General features: G+C 40.9%; 1 protein-coding gene and 1 pseudogene across 1 annotated transcript; both read left to right on the top strand.

The window, feature by feature from the left end:
• The first annotated feature begins 309 nt into the window (after positions 1-309).
• Positions 310-3205, top strand: LOC114098616 (olfactory receptor 2AT4-like; annotated as a pseudogene).
• Positions 3206-16563: 13358 nt separating this feature from the next.
• Or2at4 (olfactory receptor family 2 subfamily AT member 4) lies at positions 16564-17528 on the top strand. The gene is given in 2 exon segments (XM_027942873.2): positions 16564-17490; positions 17493-17528. Coding segments are annotated over 2 exon segments (963 nt in total).
• Positions 17529-25957: the final 8429 nt, after the last annotated feature.

Below are 25957 nucleotides of genomic sequence, written 5' to 3'. Positions count from 1 at the left end.
AAAGATTTTTTTATAAGGACAAGTCAAAGGTGGTGTTGGGAAAGCCCAAGGTGTCATCAGACTAAAAGTGGCAGTGTTCCAGAGGTCACATTACCTGGCCCTAGATAGCAATAGAGGGACAAGTCTTCCCTCAGCTCAGTTCTGTGGGTTGAAAAGTCTCACTTTAGAGGTCGTGGGCTGCTGGGATTGCCCAGTTCATTTTCTGTTGCTATAACTGAATAGGAGGCCTGGACCACAGCCAGGTGGTCACAGAAGCTGTGATAGATGTAGAACTGGGAAATATATAAAAAATAAAGGTTTATTCGGCTCATGGTTCTGGAAGTCCAAGAGCATGGTGACAGCATCCGCTGCGCATCTGGTGAGGGCCTTCTGCTGGGCCATGATGTGATGGAGGGCATCACAGGTTGGACAGAGCAACCTATTAACTCTTCCTTTTCTTAAAAGTCACTGATGCAACCATGGGGGTCCCACCCTCATGACTTCATCTGGTCCTAAGTATTACCCAAAGGCTCCGCCTCCAAATGCATATGACTTTGGGGGATGTCTCAACATGCATTTGGAAAGGGACAAATGACCAGACCATCACACCTGGTAACCTTCCTCCACAGCCTCGGGTGAGAGGAACGATTCTCCGCAGTGGTTGGTCTTCTCTTGTGACACTGGCTCTACTACTTTTCAGCTCTCTGTGATGCCCTTTGAAGTAGGACAAAGACAGGAAGCTCTAGGGTAGTGCAGGAAGCCACTAAAGAGCGACATCTGCAGCAGCCAGGAGGAGGGCAGACCCACAGAGCGACTTGGCGGGATGTGGGGCCCGCTTCCCCGCCACGGGAAAATAGAATTCAACTTGAATGCCATGAGGGGACAAAACTCCTTCTATTAAGGACATATAGCAGTACAAAGTCAGCCCTCTGAGGGTGTCTGATGGTCTGGGAAACCGAGGGACTTTCAGTGTTAAAACCAGGACAGCTCTGGGCAAATCAGGATGTCTGATCACTGTACCATGTGACAAGGGACTAGATACAAAGGCAGGTCCCAGGGCACCCAGGTAGTGTGAGACAGACACAGAGAGCCCCAGCACAGGGGCACAGAAGGGGAGTCCAGTTAAAGATAAAGATAGCACAGGACAGGGGTCCTCAAGAGGATGGACAGACAGAGACAAAGGGCAGACATGGCGTCCCTGCCCAGATGGAGTTAGAGGATGGAGTGGGGCACAGAAGAAGAGGACTTGAATCCAAAGCAGAGCAGAAGTGGCTCTTCCGGCCATCCCTGAAGGAACCCTCCAATTCCTCAGAGTTCACGGGCACAATCCTTATGGAGGCTGTGGACAGTCCTGGAGGCCTGGAGGAGAACCTCCAAGTAAACCGCATAGCGTTTTTCTCTAGGACCTGACCTCACGCACTCTCAACCAGTGCGTCTATGTCTTCAGAAAGTCTTGAGTTAAAGAAGTCCATTCAGGAGTTGTGAAGAGCTCCCTGGACTGGATGGGCGTGTATTCAGTGACTGTAGTCAAGAGCACAGTGTGACCGTGGGCAAAGTCTGGCTAGTGACTGCTCAACATTTCTACGCCCCGAATGTTCCTTCAGCTGTGGCTGCAGCACCAGCCTAAAACATCAGGTCCCCTTAAAGGAGCTACCTGATTTCATGGTTGACATTTAAACATTGGAATGGATCCATTTCAAGTCTTTTTCTCATTTGACTTTCAGTCTCGCAATATTAGGAATGTGGTTCACGCATGTAACTTTTTTGTTTGTTTTAGAACCATTAGATCTAGGTTTAGAAGGCTGCTTAAAGGTTTTTAATCTAGCTCCTATCCAAGTATTAGATCTTTTCTGTAGCATCCAGCCCAAAACACTCCACCCTGCATACATGTTGTTGCATGGAATCCACTGATTTCCAAGCTACCTTCTGCATTATGCAATAGTTCTGATGGAAGGAACCTTCTTCCCTCTGTGGGCTGCACTCTGGGTCCCTGAGTCTGCTGCCACTCTTGGTAAGTGTCCTTCCTTCTTCCCATAGCCCTTAGGCATTTGCATGCACCTCTTTTCCTCACTTAACAGGACCACCTCTCTCAACCATGGCTGTTGGACACTTCACAATCTGGGCATCTTAATTGTGCAATGAAAATCCTGACCCAAAGAAAATGTGGATTACAATCTATGGTTGGAAAGAAAAAAAAAAAAAAGCACATGCTAGTTAAAGTATCCCTGATGTGTCCAGACGTGTCCTAATGTTCCCAGTTCTGTCTGTAGACACAGGGCTGTGTCTGATCCACTGTAGGAGACATTACTTGTGATGGATCAGAGGACTCCTCGACTGTCTCTGCCTAGTGGGCATTCCCTCTTTAAGAGACCCTCTTCTTCCTCATCTTCTTGATTTTCTTCTTAATCTACCTGCTCATACAGATGGGTAATGCCCTGCTCCCAGTGGCTGTGCTGGCAGAGGCCAGCCTTCACAAGCCCCGGTGCATCTCTCTCTCTCTCATTCTCTCTCTTTTCAGTAGTGGGGATTGAACCCAGGGTGCTCTACCATTGAGCTACACTCCCAGCCCTTTTAATTTTGTTTTTTTTTTTTTTTTGCTTTGAGACAAGATCTAGTCAAGTTGCCCAGGCTGGTCTTGAACTTGCATTTCTCTTGCCTGCCTAGTCTCTGAGATTGCAAGTGTGCACCAACACGCCAGATCCTTCTGATCAACCTTCCCAGTCCTTGTAACCACTATCTCCAAAATGCTGTCCCTATTTCTGTTGGGGATTGCTTCCTCCATTTCTCCACTTACTTCTAGCAGATGTAGCTTTGCCACAGCTACTGCTGCTCAGAAGCCTTCCTCCTGGTGGTCATGGCCTATGACTGCTATGTGGCTGTCCGTCACCCACTGCACTCTCTCATCCACATGACCCCATACATCAATGCTGCACCGGTGACCAGTGCCTGGCTCACCGCCCTCCTCCTGCCCGTCCCAGCAGTGGTCCAGACCTCCCAGATGGCATTCGACAACCTTGCCTACATCTATCACTGCTTCTGTGACCACCTGGCTGTGGTCCAGGCCTCCTGCTCCGACACCACCCCCCAGGCCCTCATGGGCTTCTGCATCGCCATGGTGGTCTCCCTCCTCCCCCTTCTCCTGGTGCTTCTGTCCTACGCTCACATCCTGGCCTCGGTGCTTCGCATCAGCTCCCGAGAAGGACGTTCAAAAGTCTTCTCCACCTGAGATGATGGTGGACATCCTCTGTAGTTTGAATATTGGGTACACCACAGAGGCTTTGTCCCTAGGGTGGGGCTATTGGCAGTGCCATGAACCTTTAGGAAATGGGGTCTTGTTGGAGATTCTGAGGTCATTGGGGATTGTGAGACCCTGGTCTCTCTCTCTTTACTTCCCTAATCACTTTGCTCCCACACACACATCTGCTATGAATGCACCACCCTTGCCAGAGATCTAAACTGATGATGCCACTTCATCTTGAACTGGAAACTCCAGAACTGTGAGCCAAAATACACCTTTCCTTTTATGAATTAATTGTCTCAGGCATTTTGTTATCATAACAGGAAGCTGACTAATGCAGCGCCTGCTATTCATCCCTTGCCATTGCCAACATGGCCTATAGAGCCCACCTGCTGAGAATGCTCTGTGCCATTCTCATGCCTGTGCTCAACCCTCTCGGCTACATGCTGAAGTACTTTCATTTGCAGGCAGCAACACGGAGGAATCTCACTTAGTGTTGAGCAAATTAAGACTCAAAATGATATAGTACTCATCAATTATATAAAGTTTAGGACCAAGCAGAACTAAACTACTTTTTTAAAATCAATGCTTACAAAGGTCATAATCCATGAAAAAAGAATAACTATAATAAAAATCAGAATCGTGATCACTTTTAGGAGAGGAGGAGGGTGGTAAGCATTGAGAAATCCCAGGGGCTTGTGAGGTATTACCAGTGTTCTGTCCTGAATGGTGACACAGGGGTTTGTTTTAAATGAGACTGTACACAGTGGTGTGTTGCTTAACAGGGATAAGTTCTGAGAAATGCGTCACTGGGGGATTGCATCACTGGGCAACATCACAGAGTGTGGCCAGCTACACCCCAAGGCTATAAGAAATGTATTGCTCCTGGAGAACAGATGAGCAAGAGCATGAGATTAAATAAAGTACCAGAGAATATGATGCAATCAAAAGAAGAAATAGATACAAAATACAGGGGGCAGCCTCCAGAGCAGCCCAGCACACTGGTCACAGTAAACTTTTATTTTTTTTTAAAGTAGGACTATACACTACAATAACTATTTAAGAGTAAAGTAAGTACCTAAAATGGTAACACCCATTTATTAGCATTAGCAAGCATTATTCTGTATAATTGTGTGGGCTGCACTTGTATACAGCTGGCAACACAGAAAGGCTGTTCACACCAGCCTCACCTCAGACCCAGGAGGAAGATGTGGCATTATGACCCTCTGATAGCTATGACATCACAAGGCAAAAGGAATTTTGGGGCCTCATTAGAGTTTTGGGGTTTTGTTGGTTGGTTGGTTGGTACCAGAGATTAAACTCAGGGGTGTTTAACTACTGAGCCACATTCCCAGCTTTTTGAAATATTTTATTTAGAAATGGTCTCACTAAGTTGCTTAGGGCCTCCCTCAATTGCTGAGGTTGATTTTGAACTTGGGATCCTTCTGCCTCAACCGCCAGAGACACTGGAGGCATATATCACCATGCCTGAATTAAGCAGTCTTTACTGAACTTTTGAGCTCGAGGCCCAGAATAAATCAGAACAGTCACTGCCCTCAAGATGCTCCCAGTCCAGGGAGGGTTACAGATGTGGGTGCAAATAGCACAGGTGTTTGTGCTGAGGGAAGCAGGGTGGAATCCAGGGATGGCGGGAGGGGAGGTTGGTGTTCAGTCACAGTAAGCATGTTTCTTAGGAATGTTTCAACCCATGGCCCCTTCTACTGCCTGTTCTGAGTCACAATTATCACTGTTTTAAGTCAAAATAATGAAACAAGGCACAAGAGTATCATTTCTCTATGTTTTATTCTTATTTATTATACATGACAGCAGAATGCATTTAAATTCATAGTACACATATAGAGCTCAATTTTTCATGTCTCTGGTTGTACACAAAGTAGATTCACACCATTTGTGTCTTCAAACATGTACCTAGGGTAATGATGTCCATCTCCATCTTTCCCACCCCCAACCCCCCTCCCTTCCCCTCCATCCCCTTTGTTCTATCTAAATTTTCTCCATTCCTCCCATGCTCCCCACCATCCCCATTATGGATCAGCATCCACTTATCAGAGAAAACATTTAGCATTTGGTTCTTTGGGATTGGCTAACTTCTCTTAGCACAATATTCTCCAACACCATCCATTTACCTGCAAATGCCATGATTTTGTTCTCTTTTAATGCTGAGTAATATTCCTTTGTGTGTATATACCACAGTTTCTTTATCCATTCATCTAATGAAGGGCATCTAGGTTGGTTCCACAATTTTGCCTTTGTGAATTGTGCTACTATAAATATTGATGTGGCTGTGTCCCTGTAGCATGCTGTTTTTAAGTCCTTTGGGTATAAACCAAAGAGTGGGATAGTTGGGTCAAAAGGTGGTTCCATTCCAAGTATTCCAAGGAATCTCCATACTGCTTTCCAGATGGCTGCACCAGTTTGCAGTCCCACCAGCAATGTATGGGTGTACCTTTTCCCCCACATCCTCTCCAACATTTATTGTTGTTTGTATTCTTAATAGCTGCCATTCTGACTGGAGTGAGATGAAATCTTAGAGTAGGTTTTCTTTTTTAATATTTATTTTTTTAGTTGTAGTTGGACACAATACCTTTATTTAATTAATTTATTTATTTTCATGTGGTGCTGAGGATTGAACCCAGGGCCTTGTATGTGCTAGGCAAAAACTCTATCGCTGAGCCACAACCCCAAGAGTAATTTTGATTTGCATTTCTAGCATATATTCTTGAGGTAAATAAAATACTTAAGCCAAATTCTTACTTGGGACTTTCTGTTTATATTTCAAATAGCATGGTTCATTTTAATCTGTTATTCTCCCCTTACTTTTTCTTAAAAGTATCTTCCCAGACTTGTTCACACTAACATTACCTAATTTCACTTTTGAAGACTTAGTTATTTATAACTAGACTTTTTTCCCTAAGTAATATGTTTTAAATTTTATCATTAAAGTCATAAAATCTCTGTCATTGAATGCTTCTTCCATATACATGTAAAATCGGACCGCTTACTCTGAAAGAACCAATGGATCAAAGAAAATCATCGAGAAAATTAGAAAATATTTTGAAAGAAATGAAAACAACCTACTATAACTTATGGGATGCAGCTAAAATAGTAACTAGAGAGAAAATTATAGCTGTAAATGTCTACATTATAAAGAATAATCTCAAATCATTAACCTTTCATTTTAAGAAATTTGAAAAGAACATCAAATAAAACTTGGATTCAGACACAAAATCAGAGCAGATAAATGAAACAGAGAATATAGAGAGAGGATTCCAATTACTAAAATAAGCAGTAAAATGAGGGGCTATTACTTTTCATCATGTGGAGATAAGAAATGCTAAAGGAAAAGACCACCACTCCATATCTGAAACAAGCCTGTAATTCCAGTGGCTTGGGAGGCTGAGGTAGGAGGATCAAAATTCCTCTTTTGAATAGAGGGAGTAGACACAGAGACGCTAAGCAACTAGTGAGACCCCGTCGCTAAATAAAATACCAAATAGGGCTGGGGATGTGGCTCAGTGGTTAAGGGCCCCTGGGTCCAATCCCCCAGTACCAAAAATAAATAAATAAATAGAATCTGAAACAAAGAGCTGGGTTTTCACTGGCTTCTTTGTGGAGATGCTGCGGTTTACAGCAGTCTGTTTCCTAGTCACCGAGGGAGCTGCTCCTGTACAGGACTGTGGAACGTGGACATCAGGGGAAGCTGGGCTTCGGGCAGGGCTGTTTAAGGACTGGTCTGCCTTCATTGTAGAAGCGTGGTGACAGAGGGAAGACATTCTGAGTGACTTTGGGACGTGTGAGCTGACATGAAGCTGTCATTGAACAATAAGCAGGTTTAAAACAAGTTCTGATAAGTATTTATTACCATGGCTACAGAACAACCAGTCATTTCCTAGAAATAAGAGAACAATTTTATTCTCAGAGGTAATAAAATCGTATTCCATCCTATGACGCAATAATAGCAGTTCTTTAGAAGGTTAGCTTTTTCCAAAGAAGTCTCCCCCAACATTTTTACTCTCCTATTTTGGTTCATTTCCTAATAGAAAACTCAGTAAAACAAGAACCCTCTTAAAAAGGGATCTAAACTTGGATTTTGTTTGATTTTCCCTACTTTCCACGATTCTGCCAATGGTCGCACTCCATGTGTGTTCTTCTGACCCAGGCACCCAACTCTTTTTATCAGCTTCAGCCACACATCCCCCAAAGCCTTTAGTCATTCTTGTGCTGCCAAAAACATGGCCTTTAAAAGTTTATTAAAGATCTCTATTGTGTCTGAGAATTAGGAAGCAGAACAAAAAAATTCCACCCATTGATCTGGCAATTCTGCAGGATTCTTTGCTTTTAATTGAAGAGTGGTTAGATTTTTACCCCCTAAAACATTTTCTGTATTTACCTTTACGGTACTAAAGCAAAGATCCATACACACATTTAGCCCAACCCAAAATTCCTCTCTTGAATAGAGGGAGTAGACACAGAGAAAAGAAGGTGGTACACATAGCTTCTATTTGTTCCAAACCATCTTCAGCTCCATCATGAACTTCACTAGATCAAAAGGAGAGCAATCTCTGCCCCGCTGCCATTGGTTTAGTAATCCCAGTTTGCCATTGTAAATCTACAATCACCAGAGGTCTATTATGGAAATCTCTGCTGCGGACTGAAATGAACCCCTTGTGCGTGTTTTTCTCCTGGTTCTGGGCAGAAGCATCAGCCCCTGGTGTAAGAGGGTCATGACAATCATTGCTGAAACTTGGTGTTCCCAGTCTTTACATACGGGTCAGATGGTTCTGCCCATGTGTACCTGTGCTGTTTTAAGATGTAATAATTGCTTGGCACAAAGTTCTACTTCTAGGGATCTACTTCTTTAAAGAAATATTCTGGCACATGTAACCCAAAATGCATGTTAAAAGGACATTTATCACAAACTGTTCACAGTAGCAATAATTGGATCCAACCTAAATGTCCCAACAGGTGACTTATTAGAGAAACTACATCCTTATTATGAAATACCAAATATGAGATCAAAAGAATGAAGTAGATCAGTCATAGAAAGATTCTAAGATTTATTGTTGAATTAAAACTATTTTACACAATAAGTACAAAATGATTCAATTTATGTTAATAGAAAAACTACACACTCACTTAGAAATGCCTGGAAGAAACAGAACATCAGTGATTAACTGTGGGGTGGGAAGGGGGAATATGGAGAAGGGATGGCGTGAGGACTTCCCAGTTCACTTCATAAAGCTCTGCACTGGTTAAAATATTTTATAATGATAATATATTTATTAATTGTTAAATTTCCAAAGTTGATGAAATTCATATATGTATTAGTGAAAAAGTGACAGAATCAGAAACAGAGAGCAGTAAAGCCAAAGGAGGGAAGGAGAGAGATGAGGCAGAGGGGTCTGAGACGCATGCCTTTGTCCCGCCTGCAGTTAAGATGTAGCTTTCTACCCTCACTGTCCTTCCTCGAAACCTTGGCATACTTGTTATGGCACAGCAGCGGCTCAGTCTGACTATTTTGCTTCATTAAATATCAGCTCCTACTTACTGAGTGCTTAGTGATTGACAGGCTCCCTACTAAGCAACCCAGCCCTGCCCAGCAGCCTGTGAGGCAGGTGGTGCCTCTCCACCCTCTCTACAGGTGAGGAACGCCCGCAAGACTCAGGTCTCAGCTCCTGGATAACATGCTGCTGAGCCAGGTCCCACTCCTAGCTCTGCCACGGCACGCCATGTGACTTTGAGCAAGTCACTTCACTTCTCTAGATCTCAGTTTCCCCAAACGAGCAATCTCGACTCTTCTTTCCCCGGTGGTTGCGAGGACTAGTTGAGAAAACAGGAACAAGACTGTTCCCCTGGTGATCAAGTTCGGAGGCCCTTGAGGGTTGCCAGCGCTGCTATTTTCACCATCAGCCAGGTCTCCCGTTACACCCTGGGAAGTCGCTCCCAGCTGGCAGGCAGGTCTGTGGTCCCAGAGGAAAGCCAGCTGGAGGTGTGGGGTGGTGTGGGGGATCCCAGCAGGCATGGCTGCCAGGAGGCACCTGGGAATTTAATGGGCTGTGGCTCAGCTCTTACCTGGCCCTTCCCAACAGAGTCAAGTGTGACTCCACAGAAGGCACTCAGGAGAACCAGGCTTGGCTGGTGAGCTGGGCTGGGGATGGAGTGTGCAGATGCAGACAAAGGCTGGGGTGGAGACAGGTTTGGGAGGCCAGGGTGTAAAGGGCCCCGGTGCAGAGTCTGGGAACACACACCGGACATATGAATGACAGGGTCTCAGAATCTATGTCAGCTGTGCACACAGTCCTTGTGACTGTAGGTCAGACACAAGCAGGCCAGAGCAGGGATGTGCAGTCACCAGCAGGAGGCTGCAGATCTGGGAGGAGAGTCTCACGAGGAGGCAAAGCCAATGACAGCAAGAGACATGGGGATGATTAATGAAGCATCTGTCAGCTCTGCAAGAGTCACAGGCAAGGGAAATGTGGTGTAGGCAGGGAAAGGGGAAAGCAGGTCTGTTTAACTCCAAAGTTAATGGACCTACATTATTTACATGTATTGCTCCCCTGATAGGAACAGCACCGTGGGAGCCTCCTGACCAAATTGCATAGGTTTGGAGGTTGCCATCTCTGAACACCTCCCTGTCCAAACAGAAGGGATGCACAAAATTTTATTTTTACCTGAAGAAGAAAATTTTTCTAAAGGCTTTATTTATTTATTTATTTATTTTTAACAGATGGAAAAACTGAGGCTCAGAGACCCAAAGTCACAGCGAGTGAGCAGCAAGGCTGGCCGAGGAGCCAGGACTCTTGGTTGCCAGGAGGGGTCAGAACTTTGTAGCAAGCTGGCTGCAGAAACAACCTTTTTTCTCATCTTTTACCAGCCAAGGCCTTGGATGAGGGCCTTCTCTGACCTCCAGTTTCTTCATTGTTGAAGTAGCACAATCCCTCCTTGGCAGGTTGTGTGATGACAGAAGTTGAGATGATGTTCATAAAAGTGCAGGTTGAACATTCAGATGACTGGCTTTTCTGACCTTTCTGTCCCCTATTGGTACAGAACTTGGTTCTTAGGCAATTTCTACAGGGAAAAGCCTATTAAGGAAATGGTCCCCGAACAATTCCATTAATAACCTGAAGCATCAAAAACACTCATGTCATTAAAAATAAAATCCCTTATTCTAAATGAATAAATAAGTGTAAAGAAGTAAAAACAATGTTCCGAGTTTTACCACAGTGTTCCCTCAATGCTCTTTAAAGATATCAGGTACCAAATTCTTTCAAAAACATTTTTTGGTGTTGCTTCTCATCTAGCTGGTGCCCTAAGGACACCTTTCACTTGTCTGTCACTCAGTCCTGCTCTCCAGAACAGTGGTTCAGGGGATCAAAGTGTTCTAGTGCCTTTGGGGTAAGCACAAAAACCTCAGCTGGCTGGTGTGTTCTGTGGTCCCAAATAAGTAGGGCAGCTCAGGCTCCTGGCTGGATCACCCCTGGCTCAAGGCTGATAATCCAGCCTCCTGGAGTCTAGTTCTAGTGCTGTCACCCCTCTTACTGTGTGTGACCTTAGGAAAATCACAGCCCATTTCCCAGCCTCCCTTCTGTGTCCCCATCTATATAAAAAAGGGGTTAGACTAAAACTGCTTAATCACTAATGGCTCCTTCATGCCTATTTTATGATTCATCAGCAAAAAGAGGCAAATTGAGGGAGCTGCATTCGGCTCCCATCTCTCCAGCAAGAGCTCCTGGGAGGAGCAGTGGTGCATTATTAAATAGAAAACAATCAGCCCCCGTTACTGCCCTGAGAGTGCACTTGGTCTGGTAAAGTCATAGACACATAAATAGACCATGACAACCCAGTGTGATCAGAAATATGACACAGGACAGTACAGGAAGTTCAAGGTTTGGAAAAGAGGCCACTGAGCCAGCCAGGACCATGAGGCCTCTCAGAGGAGGTGATATTTTGAGTTGAGTTTGGCAGAAGCACAGGCCAGGTCGGGGGTTGCCATGGTCTAGGGGAGGATGAAGTTGCAAGGTGGTGGGTTTGGCTGGCAGGCTACGGAGTCATCTTCCCTAATGGAAGATGTGCTGGCTGGGAGTCAGGACACTGGGTTCAGGACCTGTACTTCTGGTATAAATTTGTTGGTTGACCTTGGAAAGACGTTCTGTATTTCTGGGCTTCAGAATCAGCCAATGTCCTCACTGTTTGATGGAAGTGAGGAAGAGAAATTTTGGTAAAATGGCACTCAGTGGCTCTGAGTTTTAGCCCCTCAAATGCCATCTCACCCTAATTCAGTGATATTTAATCCATAGTTGACTTTTCTGAGCCATAATGACATTCAGGGAAATATAGCTAGCATCTGTTTTGGGTTTAGAAAAACACAGCCGTGGGCTTGGCAGTTGGGTGTGGTTAACAGGGTTAACCCTCCTCAACAGAGGTGCAGGGGTTTTGGTTTCCTGCCTGGGGAATGGGGCCGACCCTTAGAACTCTCTTTCAAGGGGGCATTCACAATAGAGTGACTGTCCCATGTGTCGTTTAGAAAGACACTTTACCAGCCTTCACTCTCTAATGGAGAACCAGGCCACATGCTTAAGAGAAAAAAACAAACAAACTCTGGAATGTGGAGATCAGGCAGTGAAATGGCTCTAGCAGCAAAGGAATGTGGAAGGGAAGAGAAAACCTGTGCCTCGATCTCTCGTCTCATGAAAACCTCAGCTTCCCAATTCTCCAGATTAGAGAAGAAAGGATTGATGGAGAGAGGGTTGGACTCCAGTCCTGGACCCATGACTGACTGGCCACAGGAGCTTGGGCAGAGCCTTAAACTTTTTTTGTCATTTGTCCATTTTTGTAAAGGAAAAAGCTGACTGGACATTTTCAGGTTTGACATTTTTGCAATTGAGTGCCATGACAGGTATTTTATGGGAGCTAAGAGAAATGGGAGAGTTCTGAAAAAATCAGGGAGGCAGTAATCTCAAAATCATCGGTACTAAAGAGGCAATGATACCCATGTGCACACAGGCTCGCTCCTGGCTCGTTTATTCAGGAGAACATCCAAAATAGCAGAGAAGTCCTATTCTTCCTCATTAGAGACCCCCAGATCTGTGGGTCCATAAGGGGAAGCAACTTCTTAGGTGGGGCTTTGGCCTTTGGGCTCTTGTCACAACACTGTGTTATTCTCTAGTGACAATGGCTCCTAAGTCTACGTTACTATAGTACCTACCTATCTGTGGCGAGGGAAGCCTAGTCATGAAATGCTCAATTGGAAACACCTGCTGAATGACAGTAGCAGCTAGGAGGAAGGATCACACAAGGATGTGTATCACACAAGGATGCCCTTCCATCAAGGGGCAATTGGGCATTCTACGTAATGTTGCCAACAATACACCTGTAACTTGGACTCCAATTGGAAGTGACTCCTCCCACAAAAAGCATCCTCTGCTGGGTTTTTTTTTTATTGTAACGTGACAACAGTCACACACCAGAGGCAAGCAATATATTCAGTTGTATGTGTTTAAGGAACACAGAAAAATAAAGCCCACAAATGTTAGGCATAGATATGGCTATTTAGAGATCGGCTACAATATAGCTAGATAAATAGCACATTCCCAGCAACCTAGAAGCCTCTCTGCCCCAGACCCAACCAATCCTCGACCACAGTGTAGCTACTGTTGCTACCACCATCATCATGGACGAACATTTTCTGTTTTTGATCTTCGTCTACATGGAATCATGTAGCATGCAATCATTGGGTCTGGTTTCTCTTATTCCATATTATGACTGTGAGCTGTATATATTAAGTCGCATGTAACAGTGGCTCATCATTTTTCATAGCCATTTAGTACCTCATTGTATGACTATACTACCATCTGTCCATTTTACTGTCATGGATATTTGGGCTGTTTCATTTGGGAACTGTAAGTAAAGGCTGGTAGGTACATTTTCTATTAAGGCAAAATTTATGGCATAAAAATTACCATTTTAAACTATGCCGATTAATGGCTTTTAGTACATTACACAATGTTGTACACTCATTATATCTATTAAATTCCAATACATTTTCACTACTCCTATATCCCTTAAGCAGTCCCCCCTGCACCCTGCAACCCCCATTTTTTAGTTTGGCAATCACTAATCATTCTGCCTCTATAGAGGCCTATTCTGGACATATTCTATAAATGGAATCATACAATATGTGCTCTTTATATTTGGCTTCTTTTATTCAGCATAATGTTTAAAAGATTCATCCATGTCTTTTCCTTTTATGACTGAGTAATATTCATGGATAAACCACATTTTGTTTTTCCATTCATCCATTAATGAATATTTTAGTATTGTACTTTTTGACTAACATATACTTCTGCAATGAACATTCATGTACAAGTTTTTGTGTGACACATTTTCAATTTTGGGGGTGTATTTTTAGGGCTATGGACATAGCACTCATTTTCCTTGGCTATGTGTCCAGTAGCAGGATTGCTGAGTCACAAGTTCTAGGAGGTTTTGCCAAACCATTATGCAGAGTGGTTTACCAGTTACCAGCAATGTGTGAGAGCACTCACTAATCACTCCTAATTTCACTAAAGCTTGGAAGCTCTTCACATATTAGCAATCCTGGTGAGTATGTAGTGTTTTCATTATGTTTTAATTTACATTTCTATGAAGGCCACAGATGTTGATCACTTTTTCCTGTGCTTATTCACCATTTGGATGGTCTCTTTGAGGTACCTGCCTAGTCATGTCTTTCTCCCATTTTTCTGTTATTTCATCTGTTCCTTTCTTATTGCTTGTGGGAGATTTGTATATATGCTGTATACATGCCCTTTGATATATGCATTGAGAATAGTTTCTCCCATCCAAGATCTTATCTTCTCACTTTGGGTTGTGTGTGTGTGCGCGATTTTATTTATTTATTCATTTATTTGGTACTAGGAATTGAACCCAGAGGCATTTTACCACTGAGTCACATCCCTAGCCCTTTTTATTTTTTATTTTGAGACAGGGTTTCGTTAAGTTGCTTAGGGCCTTTCTAAGTTGCTGAGGCTGTCTTTGAACTTTTGATCCTCCTGCCTCAGTCTCCTGAGCTACAGGAATTATAGGCAAGTGTCATCACATCTGGCATTATATTTTAATTGACATAAAATCTACACAGAAGATAATGCACAGATTTAGGTATAATTCAATGTGGTTTCATAAATATAAACAAACATCCATGTAACCACCACTCAAATCAATATATAGAACATTTCCATCACTTCAGAAAGTGTACTCTGATCACCTTCTTGTCAATCCTCACCCCTGTAAGCAATCATTGTATTGACTTATGATACCATAGATGAGTTTTGCCTGTCAGTTAATATCAGTTAAATTGCACAGCATGCACTCTTTATCACTTTCTGGGACTTTAATATTTTCCACTGATCTATTTTTCAGGTCTCTAATGTGTCTTCCATTATGTTCAGTTTGCTACTAATGTTTATCCAATGAATTCTTAATTTCAAATATTGGATATTTTTATTCTAGAATGTTTGACTTTTAAAAATAGAATTCACTCTTCTGTTGAAATTCTCTATTTTAAAGTCCATTTTGCTAACATTTTCCTCTATTTTCTTTAACATAGCTAACTCAGGTATCTGGATCATTTGTTTGACAACTTTTATATTATGTTTTTTCTCTTAACTCTTGGTCACGCTTTCCTTCCTTTTGCATATCTAATAATTTTTATTGTGGGTAGAATGTTATGTTAAATTCATGGAGATCCTACATGACATGTCTCACCAGATATATGTTCCCTTTTCTCTATTAGGCAGGTTGAGTAAGGAGCTTATCACATTGATGCTTGAGTTAGGTCAGGCTGGGTTTTAGTTCTAGTAGGGTTTAGTCTAAATTTGGTCTGTTTCTGTTCCTAGGCATGACTGTCCTATATTTTGAATTGATAACATTATTGATCTGTCCCCTCAGCCCTGAAAGACTAGTAGATTTGTTTCTTCCTTTGGAGGGTTTGAGTAGCTCCTTGGCTGCCCTTTACCCCCTCCATGGCATCCACCCCCATTCATATAGCTTCAATGCTTGGGGAATCTTTTGAGGGGTATAATAGTGTGTTTGAGGCAAGCCCTCTTTTATTTTTTATTTTTTAAATGATTTAGCTATTTTCATTTTCTCACTAGTCTTTTAAGCATCACAAAATCATGAGAGATTTTGTTTTTTTAGAAGCCCTTTAGCTCTCCAGCCTCCCTTGCATAGCTCCAGAATTCAGATGGCCCATTTGAATTTCTAATCTATTTTGCAAGACTTTCTTTGACTGATAAAAGGTTTGCTTCTTTCTCCCTCTGCTCGGTCTGAGTTCAAAACCCATGATGGCCCTCAAACCAGACATTTCCAGAGAAACAAAGAGCTGGTGATTTTTGCTGCTGAAAAAATTTTACAAATGGATTTCAATGAAATTTTGGTGAATGGATCCTCTCACCAGTCTCAGTTTGCTCCCCCAAATTGGTTTTGCTATGTCTAACAGCGCTCTTACAAGAACAAGTGGTGATTGTTAATTTGCTTTGGAGCCCCCCAGGTCCCAACATGAAGAGTTCAATTTTATTCTTAATGCACTTATGTTTCGTCAATTTATTTAAAAATGTGATTTGTGTAATTTATCCAGGTTTTCCTAGTTGTCACAGTGGGAAAGTTCAGCTACCATGGCCTATTACATCCTTGGCAGTAGCAGAAGTTCAGACACCCAGCTTAAATGGAGTCAGGAAGGACCACAACTCAAGGAATACAGGGAAGGGAGAAGCTTACTAAGTATCTGAGCAGCAGTGTATTACAGTGAACCTTGGACACAGGAACCCCTCCAAAGCCACGTGGTGGATCTTGAAGTGAGGGCAAAAGTCAAGACACAAGCTTAATGACTTGATTCAAGAGATCTCACAACACAAACCATGCATCATGCAACCTAAGATGGGAACCAGAAAGTCTTCCCAAAGAATTCAGTCATGAATAAATATCCAACTATTTAGATCTGGTTTCCCAGTAAAATGTAAACTCTCAGAAAACAGGAATTTTGCCTTTCTTCTTCACCTTCAGCATGATCACCTAAACACATCATAAAGCCTTCTATCTACTAGATCATTAATTAATAATTAATATTTGAAAAATTCTGGATTCACATGATAGAAATCACAGCCGACCCTCAGCCCTCAAGAGTTGGTTATAAATAATTGTGCTCATGTTAACTACAGAGTAAACATTACAGAATTATCACTTGAAAATCTTTTGTTGCTGTGATTTCCAGATGTTCTCAGTGTCCAGATATTCCAGCTGTCCATCTCTCAGAAATCCAGCTCTGTCTCACTATGGAGGCCACAACCTGTAATGGCTCAGTGGACAGAACCCCCGTCTTCTACCTGGTGGGCATCCCCTCTCTACCAGAGTTCTTCTTCCTCCCCATGTTCTTTATTTTCCTCCTATTCTACCTTCTCATTCTCACAGGTAATGCCCTGATTCTGGTGGCCGTGGTGGCAGAGCCAAGCCTTCACAAGCCCATGTACTTCTTTCTGATCAACCTCTCAGCCTTAGATATTCTTTTCACCACAACTACCGTCCCCAAGATGCTGTCCCTATTCCTGCTTGGGGACCACTTCCTCAGCTTTCCTTCCTGCTTACTGCAGATGTACCTCTTTCAAAGCTTTACATGCTCAGAAGCCTTCCTCCTGGTGGTCATGGCCTATGACCGCTACATGGCCATCTGCCACCCACTGCACTACCCCGTCCACATGACCCCACAGACTAATGCTGCACTGGCGGCCAGTGCCTGGCTCACTGCCCTCCTCCTGCCCGTCCCAGCGGTGGTGAAGACTTCCCAGATGGCATATAACAACATTGCCTACATCTATCATTGCTTCTGTGACCACTTTTCTCTAGTCCAGGCCTCCTGCTCCGACACCACCCCCCAGACCCTCATGGGCTTCTGCATCGCCATGGTGGTCTCCTTCTTCCCCCTTCTCCTGGTGCTTCTGTCCTACGCTCACATCCTGGCCTCGGTGCTTCGCATCAGCTCCCGAGAAGGACGTTCCAAGGCCTTCTCCACCTGCAGCTCCCACCTCCTGGTGGTGGGCACCTACTACTCGTCCATTGCCGTGGCCTATGTGGCCTACAGGGCTGACCTGCCCCTGGACTTCCACATCATGGGCAATGTGGCCTATGCTATTCTCACACCAATTCTTAACCCGCTCATTTATACCCTGAGAAATAAGGATGTCAAGGCTGCCATCATGAAAATTGCATATCTCAAAAACCAGGCAGGGACAGGGACATTTAACCTTTAAATGCAGCCAATTCTGCTCCCAGGACTCCAAATAATGGTGCTTAGCTTGGAGTGGAAACTCAATAAATATTGTTGAATGAATAAATTAATCATATAAAATAGTAAAATAAAATTCAACTGAGTAGACAGCTCCAAAAGTGATTTTCATACTTTGGTCCAGGGTTTTCTCCCTGGTACAATGGAATGATGTGAATGTGCACAGGAATCTGGAGTTGTATAAAATTTTCACTACTGAATAATTCAACAATAGTTTGCTGAAATTAAAAAAAAAAATCTGCACGGCAGGGAAAAAAAAAAACCCTTTATAAACAAAGTCAAAAAATAAAAGACATAGCCCAGGAAAAGAACAACTACTTATAATACATGAAGAGCTCTTCAAACTTTAGAAGAAAAAGTCTAATATTTCAATATAAAAATGGGCACAATGTGAATAGATAGATGACCAATGCCTGGCCTTCACACAATTAAAAGGTATTTCATCTACTATATAAAATGTATACAAACTAAAACTATTCCTCAATGCCGTATTTTACTTACTTAGAAAAGCAAAAACCTAAGATTTTGACAATATTCCTGGAAAAAGTAGATGTCTCATAAGTCTCTTGTGAGGATGAAAAATTAGTACAGTGCTACTATAAGTAGCCATCAAAGGTATTTATGCTCTCCCCTTTTATTCAGTAATCTCACTCTAGGAATCTGTCCCAAGGATTGACTGGCAATCATTCTTTAGCTTACACATTCATCAATAAGGGCCTGGTTGAATAAAATATAAAAATGTATAAAGCACATACATTTTCCTTTTTAGGAAAGGAAATGAGTCAGGAAAGGAAACAAGTAAGCTCTACATGTTGACATGGTGTCATTCTTAAGATATATTGTTAAGTAAGTAGAGGGAGCAGTTGGGCACAGTGGTGCGTGGCTATAATCCCAGTGACTTGGGAGGTTGAGACAGGAGGATCGAAAGTTTGAGGCCAGCCAGGGTAGTGAGATCTTGTCTCAAAATAAAATAAAGTAAAAGCTGGGGATATAGCTCAGTGGTAGATCACCCTTAGGTTGAATCTCTATTAACACTACACCCACGCACACACACACACACAAAGCTACAAAACTGTGTTTTCACAAGAAAAAAAAATTTAAAACTTGCTTAAATTTTCAGAAAAAAAAGCTTTAAAAATATGATTCTATGTTATCCTCTCTTTTAGCTTATTATTGTTCTTTAGTGGTTGTCCTTGTGTTTATGATATACATTTTTAATTAATTACAACCTAAACTTTATGTGTAAAAGAAACTTGTACCAGTAGATCCCCCATTCTGTGTGCTGTCTCAAACCTTCTACTTTTATATATGTTCTAAACACACAGAACATTGCTACTTTTGCTTTTGACAGTCAGTCACCTTTTGAAGCAATTAAACAAAGAAATTAATTGCATTTTGCTTTAGTTTATTCCACTTGCACCACTGCTCCAATAAACCACTTATAAAACGGCCAGGGGAATTCAAAGATGAACTAGAAATTTATGCTATCAACTTTATTGAGGCAGACTTTATATGCAACATAAAGGACATCTCTTTAAGTGTAAAGTTTCCAAAAATCTTGACAAATGCATACAATGGCATAACCTCCATCCCTGTTGAGATAAGAGAATATTCCATCACCCTGGAGGGTTCCCCTGCATCCCTTCCTAGTCAGCCCTCCTACTCTGTCCCTTGGCAAACACTGATTTGTTTTTGGTAGTGGAGATCTGTTTTACACTCTCCAGGATTTCATATAAATGAAATGAACCTGGCTCCTGTTGTTTGCCACAGGGTTTTTTTACATTCACCTGTTTTATTGCTTGTGTGAATGGTTTGTTCTTTTCTACAATTGACAAATGCTTTTCCTTTTGCCTTATTGTTTCACTTTTTTCTTTCAAACTTTAAAATTTCTCTTTCTCTTATTGTTTTTTCTTATTGCACCAACTAAATTTTCCAGTACAATGTTGTGAAAGTGGTGAAAGCTGACATTCTTGCATTCTTATTCTTTATAGTAATCTTTCACTATGGTGTTAAACATTTTTTAAAAATTTTAATTTGTTATATATGACAACAATGCATTATAATTCGTATTACGCATATAGGGCACAATTTTTCATGCCTTTGGTTGTACACCAAGTAGAGTCATACACATACTTAAGACCTTCATGTCTTCATACATGTACTTAGGGTAATGACGACCATCACATTCCACCATCTTTCCTATCCCCATGCCCCCACCCTTACCCTCCCTCCCCTTTTCCCCTTTGCCCTATCTAGAGTTTATTTAATCCTCCCATCACCACCACCACCCCCACAGCTTATTATGGATCAGCATCCTTAAATCAGAGAAATCATTCAGCATTTGGTTTTTTGGGATTGGCTAATTTCACTTAGCATTATCTTCTCCAGCTCCATCCATTTACCTGCAAATGCCATGATTTTATTCTCTTTTAATGCTGAATAATATTCCATTGTGTATATATACCACATTTTCTTTATCCATTCATCTACTGAAGGTTGGTTCCATGGTTTTATAGAACAATTGGAAACTGAATATAAACAAACCACTTATAGGGGCTGAGGTTGTGGCTCAGTGGTAGAGTGCTCGCCTAGCACGTGCGAGGCACTGGGTTCACAGCACCACATAAAAATAAATAAATAAAAATAAAGGTATTAAATTTTTTTTTAAATACCACTTATAATAGCAACCAAAATTGCCGCAGTCCGGCTGCAGCAAAATAACCAGGGGGTGACGAGGAACTTGTGTAGATTGATACAGCAGGAGTGGGAGCCGTTTATTGTAGGACAGGAGGGGTATATATACATTCCATACAGCTTATCTTAATTAACATAAACTAGATACAGCAGTCAACCAATAAGGAATCTCCACACTTAATGGCTCGCTGGCGTTACTTCACAAACCACTCCCTCTGGCAAAATGCCAGGAGCCATCTTGACTTGTTTACAGACTCTAACACAAAATAGGAAATACTTAGGGATAAAGTTAGCAAAATATCTGCAATACACTACTAAAACTGCAAAACACGGCTAAAAGGAAGTGAAGAAACAGGTATAACCTTACTATAAAACTACAGTAATCAAGACAGTACATACTGTTGGCATAGGAAGAGAAATATAGATTTATAGGACAGAAGTTTATAAATTGTCCAATATTCACTGAAAAAAGAAATTCTTAACAAATGGTGTTATAGCAACTGATAGCCACTGTCATTCCCTCAATTGCCAATTCTGCAAATGCTGATGAAAAATAAACAGTGTGGGCATGGGACAACAAGCACCTTTTCCCCAAAAAATTCCTTTGCACCTTGTCAAGGCCCCCCACCTTTGCATACACAAACATAGCTCCTGAGATGGTCTCCTAAGGAGAAAGATTACAAATTTGTCCTGTGAGGGAGTTGGGAGCAAGTAGGATGTTTCAGATGGTCTAAAGAGTCAAGTGTCCTCAACTTTTCTTGCATATCCACATCCCGATGGCAGATTTGCAATCAAGGACTTAACATTGACCACAGAACACATCTTTGGGAAATGGTCTCAGGCTGCTGTTTGACAGCACACATGACCAGGTTCTGGATGGGGCATCCTTCCTGCTCCAGCGTTCCATGGCCAGTCCAGGTTCTTATTTGCTTCCAGTTGGCCAACCTTCCAGTTGGGAGATTTTTCAACCACACTCTGTGAGAAATAGTCAACCCTCACCTGTATGAGTACACTCTTTATTCACTTAAAATTATCCTAAGGCCACAAAAACTCTCAAAGTCTTGCCCTTCCTTGTTAGGAATGTGACTCTGGAGACTACAGGTGCTAGCCACATAGGTCACTTCACGACGCATCCTCTGAGCTCACTGGCATTCCATCCTCGGAGGTCCGCAGACTCCATCCCTGGCCACTCTATAAAAAGAGTCCCATGTCCTTCCCATCAGTTGGTATTATCAGTGTAAAAATTTTAGCCATTCTAATAAATGAGTAGTTGTAGTTCAACTGTGGTTTTATTTTGCACTTTTATGATGACTAATGATGTTGGGCATGTTTTCATGTGCCCATTAGTCATTCATATCTTGTTTTTATAGTATATGTTCAAATATTTTGCCTATTTAAAAGTGGATTATTTATTTTTAACTAATGAGTTGAAGTTCTCTATTTTATGAGTCTTCTGTTAGGTTTATACTATTTTTTCCCAGTTTTTGATTTCTTTTTTCATTTTCTTAATGATATCATTTGAAGGGTAGAAGTTTTTAATTTTGATAACATCTAGTTCACCAATTTTTCCTTTATGTTTTATGTTTCTCATACCCTATTTAAGACATGTTTGCCTACCTCAAGTTTTCCAGATTTTCCTCTAGTTTTCTTCTAGATGTTTGGTAGCTTTGGGTTTAAACATTTAATCCATTCTGAGTTGATTTTTGTATATGGTGTGAGGTGAAGATCAAGTTTCACATCTTCCAGGTAGATATTTTGAAAATCATGTTGCTTATGTCCTCCCAACTTGTTATTATTTTTTTTTACTTTTATTTTTCAAAATCATTTTGGCTCTTTCAAGTCCTTTGTATTTCCATATAAATTTATAATCACTTCAGTTGCTACCAAAAATGCCTACTTGGACTTGATGGGAATTGCATCAAATACTGATTCCATAGAGCAATTTGGCATATTTGACATCTAAACAATGTTGAATCTTCTACTCTATAATCATGGCTTATCTTTCAATTATTTAATTCTTTATCTTTAAAATTTTCTTAACAATGTTTCATCATTTTGAGTACAGCCTTGCATATATTTTGTTAAATTTATCCCCAAATATTTTATGGTTTGCTATTGTAAATGATATCATTTTCATTTTTAATTGATATGTAATAATTATATATTAAAATTTTATTTCCAATAGTTTATTTTATATGTAGAAATAAAGTATATTTTGTATAATAATTTTGTATCCTGTTATCTTGCTAAACTCACATATTAATATTAGAAGCTATTTAGATCCTTTAGAATTTTCAACATATTTGATCATATTATTTATGAATAATGACTTTATTTATTCCCTATTAATATAAATGCCTTTTATTATTTTCTTCTTCCCTTTTTTACACTGATTAGGACCTCCAGCACAATGTTGAATAAAAGAAGCCAGGAACAGTGGTACACATCTCTAATCCCAGTGCCTCGGGAGGCTGAGACAGGAGGATTGCGAGCTCAAAGCCAGCCTCAGCAATTTAGTGAGGCACTTAGCAACTCAGTGAGACTCTGTCTCTAAATAAAATATAAAAAAGGACTGGGGATGTGGCTTGGTGGTTAAGTACCCCTGGGTTCAATCCTTAGTATGAAAAAAAAAAGTTGCAAGAGACGACATGTTGTCTTGTCCTGACCTTATGGTAAAATGTTTTCAACATTACACCATTAACTATGATGTCAGTTGTGGAATTTTCATAGATGTCCTCAGACCAAGCTAAGGATGTTATTTTCTATGAATTCTGTTTGTATAGGATACTTTCAGTGAGTATAGAATTCTAAGCTAGAGGTTTTTCCTTTTAGCAATGTGAAGATGCCATCCCATTGTCTATTGGCTTCAATAGTTCTTGTTGAAAAGACAGCTGTAAGTCCTATGTTGCTATATTAAACAAAATGAATCTCACTTTCTCTGTTTTTCAGTTATTCCTTATATCTTTAGTTTCCAGCAGTTTGACTCTGCTATAATGTGCTTCCTTTTTGTTGTTTTGTTTTGTTTTAGTTTGTTTTTGTATTGTTTGGCCTAGAATTTGCTGAGCTTCTTAAATCTATGAATTGACCTTTTAGAGTCAGTTTGGAAATTTCTCAGACATTATCTCTGTACAAACTGTTTCTTTTTTCTTCTTTTCTTTTTCTGGTACTGGGGACTGAACCCAGAAGTACTTTATCACTGAGCTAAATTCCCATTCCTTCTTATTTTTTAATTTTGAGGCAGGGTCTCACTAAGCTGCTTAGGGTCTCTCTAAGTTGCTGAGACTAGCCTGGGACTTGTGATCCTCCTACCTCAGCCTCCTAAATCACTGGAATTGCAGCCATGTGCCACCACACCCAGCTGTCTAAATTGTTTCTGCATCACTCTGTTTGTTTTCTACTATTGGGACTCATTAAGTACACGTTAGAATTTTATGCTAGTTCCTGTAACCATTTTTATCCCCAAAGATTTTTCCTCCTTGATTTGATTTGGATATTTTCTGTCTTTCAGTTCACTCATACTTTCTTATGTATAACCATCTAAAAAATTCTGAAGTTTGCACACTATATTTTTAGTTATGGAATATTCATTTCTTTTTCTTTGGTTTTTTTTATAGTTCCAAATTCTGTCTTTAAATTCTCTGATTCTTACATATTGTCTCTTTTTTCTTCTTTCCTTTAAAAATTATTAATAATAGTATTTAAATTTTCTGGCTGATAATTATATCTGAATCACCCACATCTGTTTCTACTCTCTCTTCCTCTTCTTGTTTTTGCTTACTGACTCGTTTGCTTGTTTGTAACCATGCATCACACTTTTAAGAAATATTTGTTTATTGATTTACTTATTTATTATTAGAGCTTTATGATTATACATAGTAATTGGTTTCATCCCAACAAACTCATACCTGTATGGAAATTGAATTTGGTTCATAATCCTCCCTTTTCTTTCACTTCCTCCCTCCCTTCTCCCATTAGTTCATTTGCCCATTTATTGATTTGAGTTATTATTATTTATTGTTGTTAAGTTTTTGAGTTCTTTTATATTCTGGATATTAATCCCCTATTGGAGGGGTAGCTGACCAAGATTTTCTCCCATTCTGTAGACTCTCTCTTTGCACTCTTAATCATTCCCTTTGCTGTGCAGAAGCTTTTTAGCTTAATGGCATCCCACTTATTGATTCTTGATTTTATTTCTTGCACTGTGTGGGTATTGTTAAGGAAGTTGGTACCAGCACCAATATGATGTAGTGCTGACTCTATGTTTTTTTGGTTTTTTTTCTAGCAGTTGTAAAGTTTCTGGTCTAATTCCTAAGTCTGATCAGTTTTTATTTGAACTTTGTGCAGGGTGAGAGATAAGGGTCTAATTTCATTTTTCTAACTATAGCCATCCAATTTTCCCAGCAACATTTGTTTAATAGGCTGTCTTTCTCTGAGATGTGTTTTTGCAAGCCTCATACCCTTTGATTGGGTACTAGACATTGAATATTTAAAAAAAATAAATTTCTGGATAACTTATTCTCCTCCAGAAAGAGTTGTATTCTTTCCAGCAAATAGTTCTAATGGTTTGTCCTTGTGCCTTGGTTTTAGATTATGACGCATTTATTTCCATTTTCCTTTTTCTTCTGGATTTTGTCCTTATTCCTAGAGCCTGGTATCCCCTCCATTCAAATGGTGCTCCCCAACCCATGAAAACCGCTGACTGATTCTCTAGCATCACATGGCTGTTAAACTCTTTCTGCAGCTCCTTGGCCTCCCAGCTGCTGCATTCTTCTGGATCTTTCAAGTCTTTCCCTGTATTTACATAACTTAGGGGTTGGTCAATGACTTAAGGGAATTTATACACCAATTTTGGCATTCCTTCTCTGCAGTGTCTTCTTTTCCAGGAATTTGACTCTAAACTTTCAGTCACTTTGGCAACCCAAATTTAAACCTGTTTATCTTCAGCCCAACAGTACTTCTGTTTCCTAATTGGACTCTATTTTCCCATCTCACAGATTGGGAAGTGCCCTCAAGTGAAGAACTGGGGACATATGAAACTCCACCTCTTGGGCCTACCTCCTCCCAAGGACTGAAGTCTTGAAGGCCTGCCCTGGGTTCTCTCCAGAGCCTTCAAACAGTTGTTTTATATATTTTGTGCAGCTTTGCAGGGTTTTTTTTGCATAGTTTAATCCAAACAATCCTGCTTCTCTAACATAGCCCAAACGTTAAAATCCTCTTGAGTTTTTGAGGTAAACTATTGATAGGAGAATCACAGTCTCCTAGGATTTTAGCATAAATCCATGTTTTGTTCTGTAGATAACCATCTTCCTTTTGAGAAATAATTCCTGATCTTGGTACAGACTGAATGCTTGACCAGGAAACACTAAATGAATATGAGTCCCCAACTTTTCCTCATGAATTAGTTATTAATTTGAACAAATGTTAAAATTGATCACATCCCACCATCAAGTGAAAGTAAGAACTGTTATATTAGGTTCAAGCAGATCATGAGGACACTGGCATAAGCAGGTGATACAGACTCCAGTGACATGCAGTCTTGTTGCAATTGGCATCTTTCCATCAACTCTAACACACAGCCTCATGGGAAATTCCCTGTAATCAATTCCCTCAGAAAGAAAAAATTCAGGCCTTCATTTCCTTCCTTCCTTTCTTTATATTACAAATATTCCTTTAAAATATGCTTGTACTGCCCC

Source organism: Marmota flaviventris, chromosome 9, assembly GCF_047511675.1.
Source record: "Marmota flaviventris isolate mMarFla1 chromosome 9, mMarFla1.hap1, whole genome shotgun sequence".
Lineage (NCBI taxonomy): Eukaryota > Metazoa > Chordata > Mammalia > Rodentia > Sciuridae > Marmota > Marmota flaviventris.
This window is presented reverse-complemented; position numbering and strand designations above follow the sequence as displayed.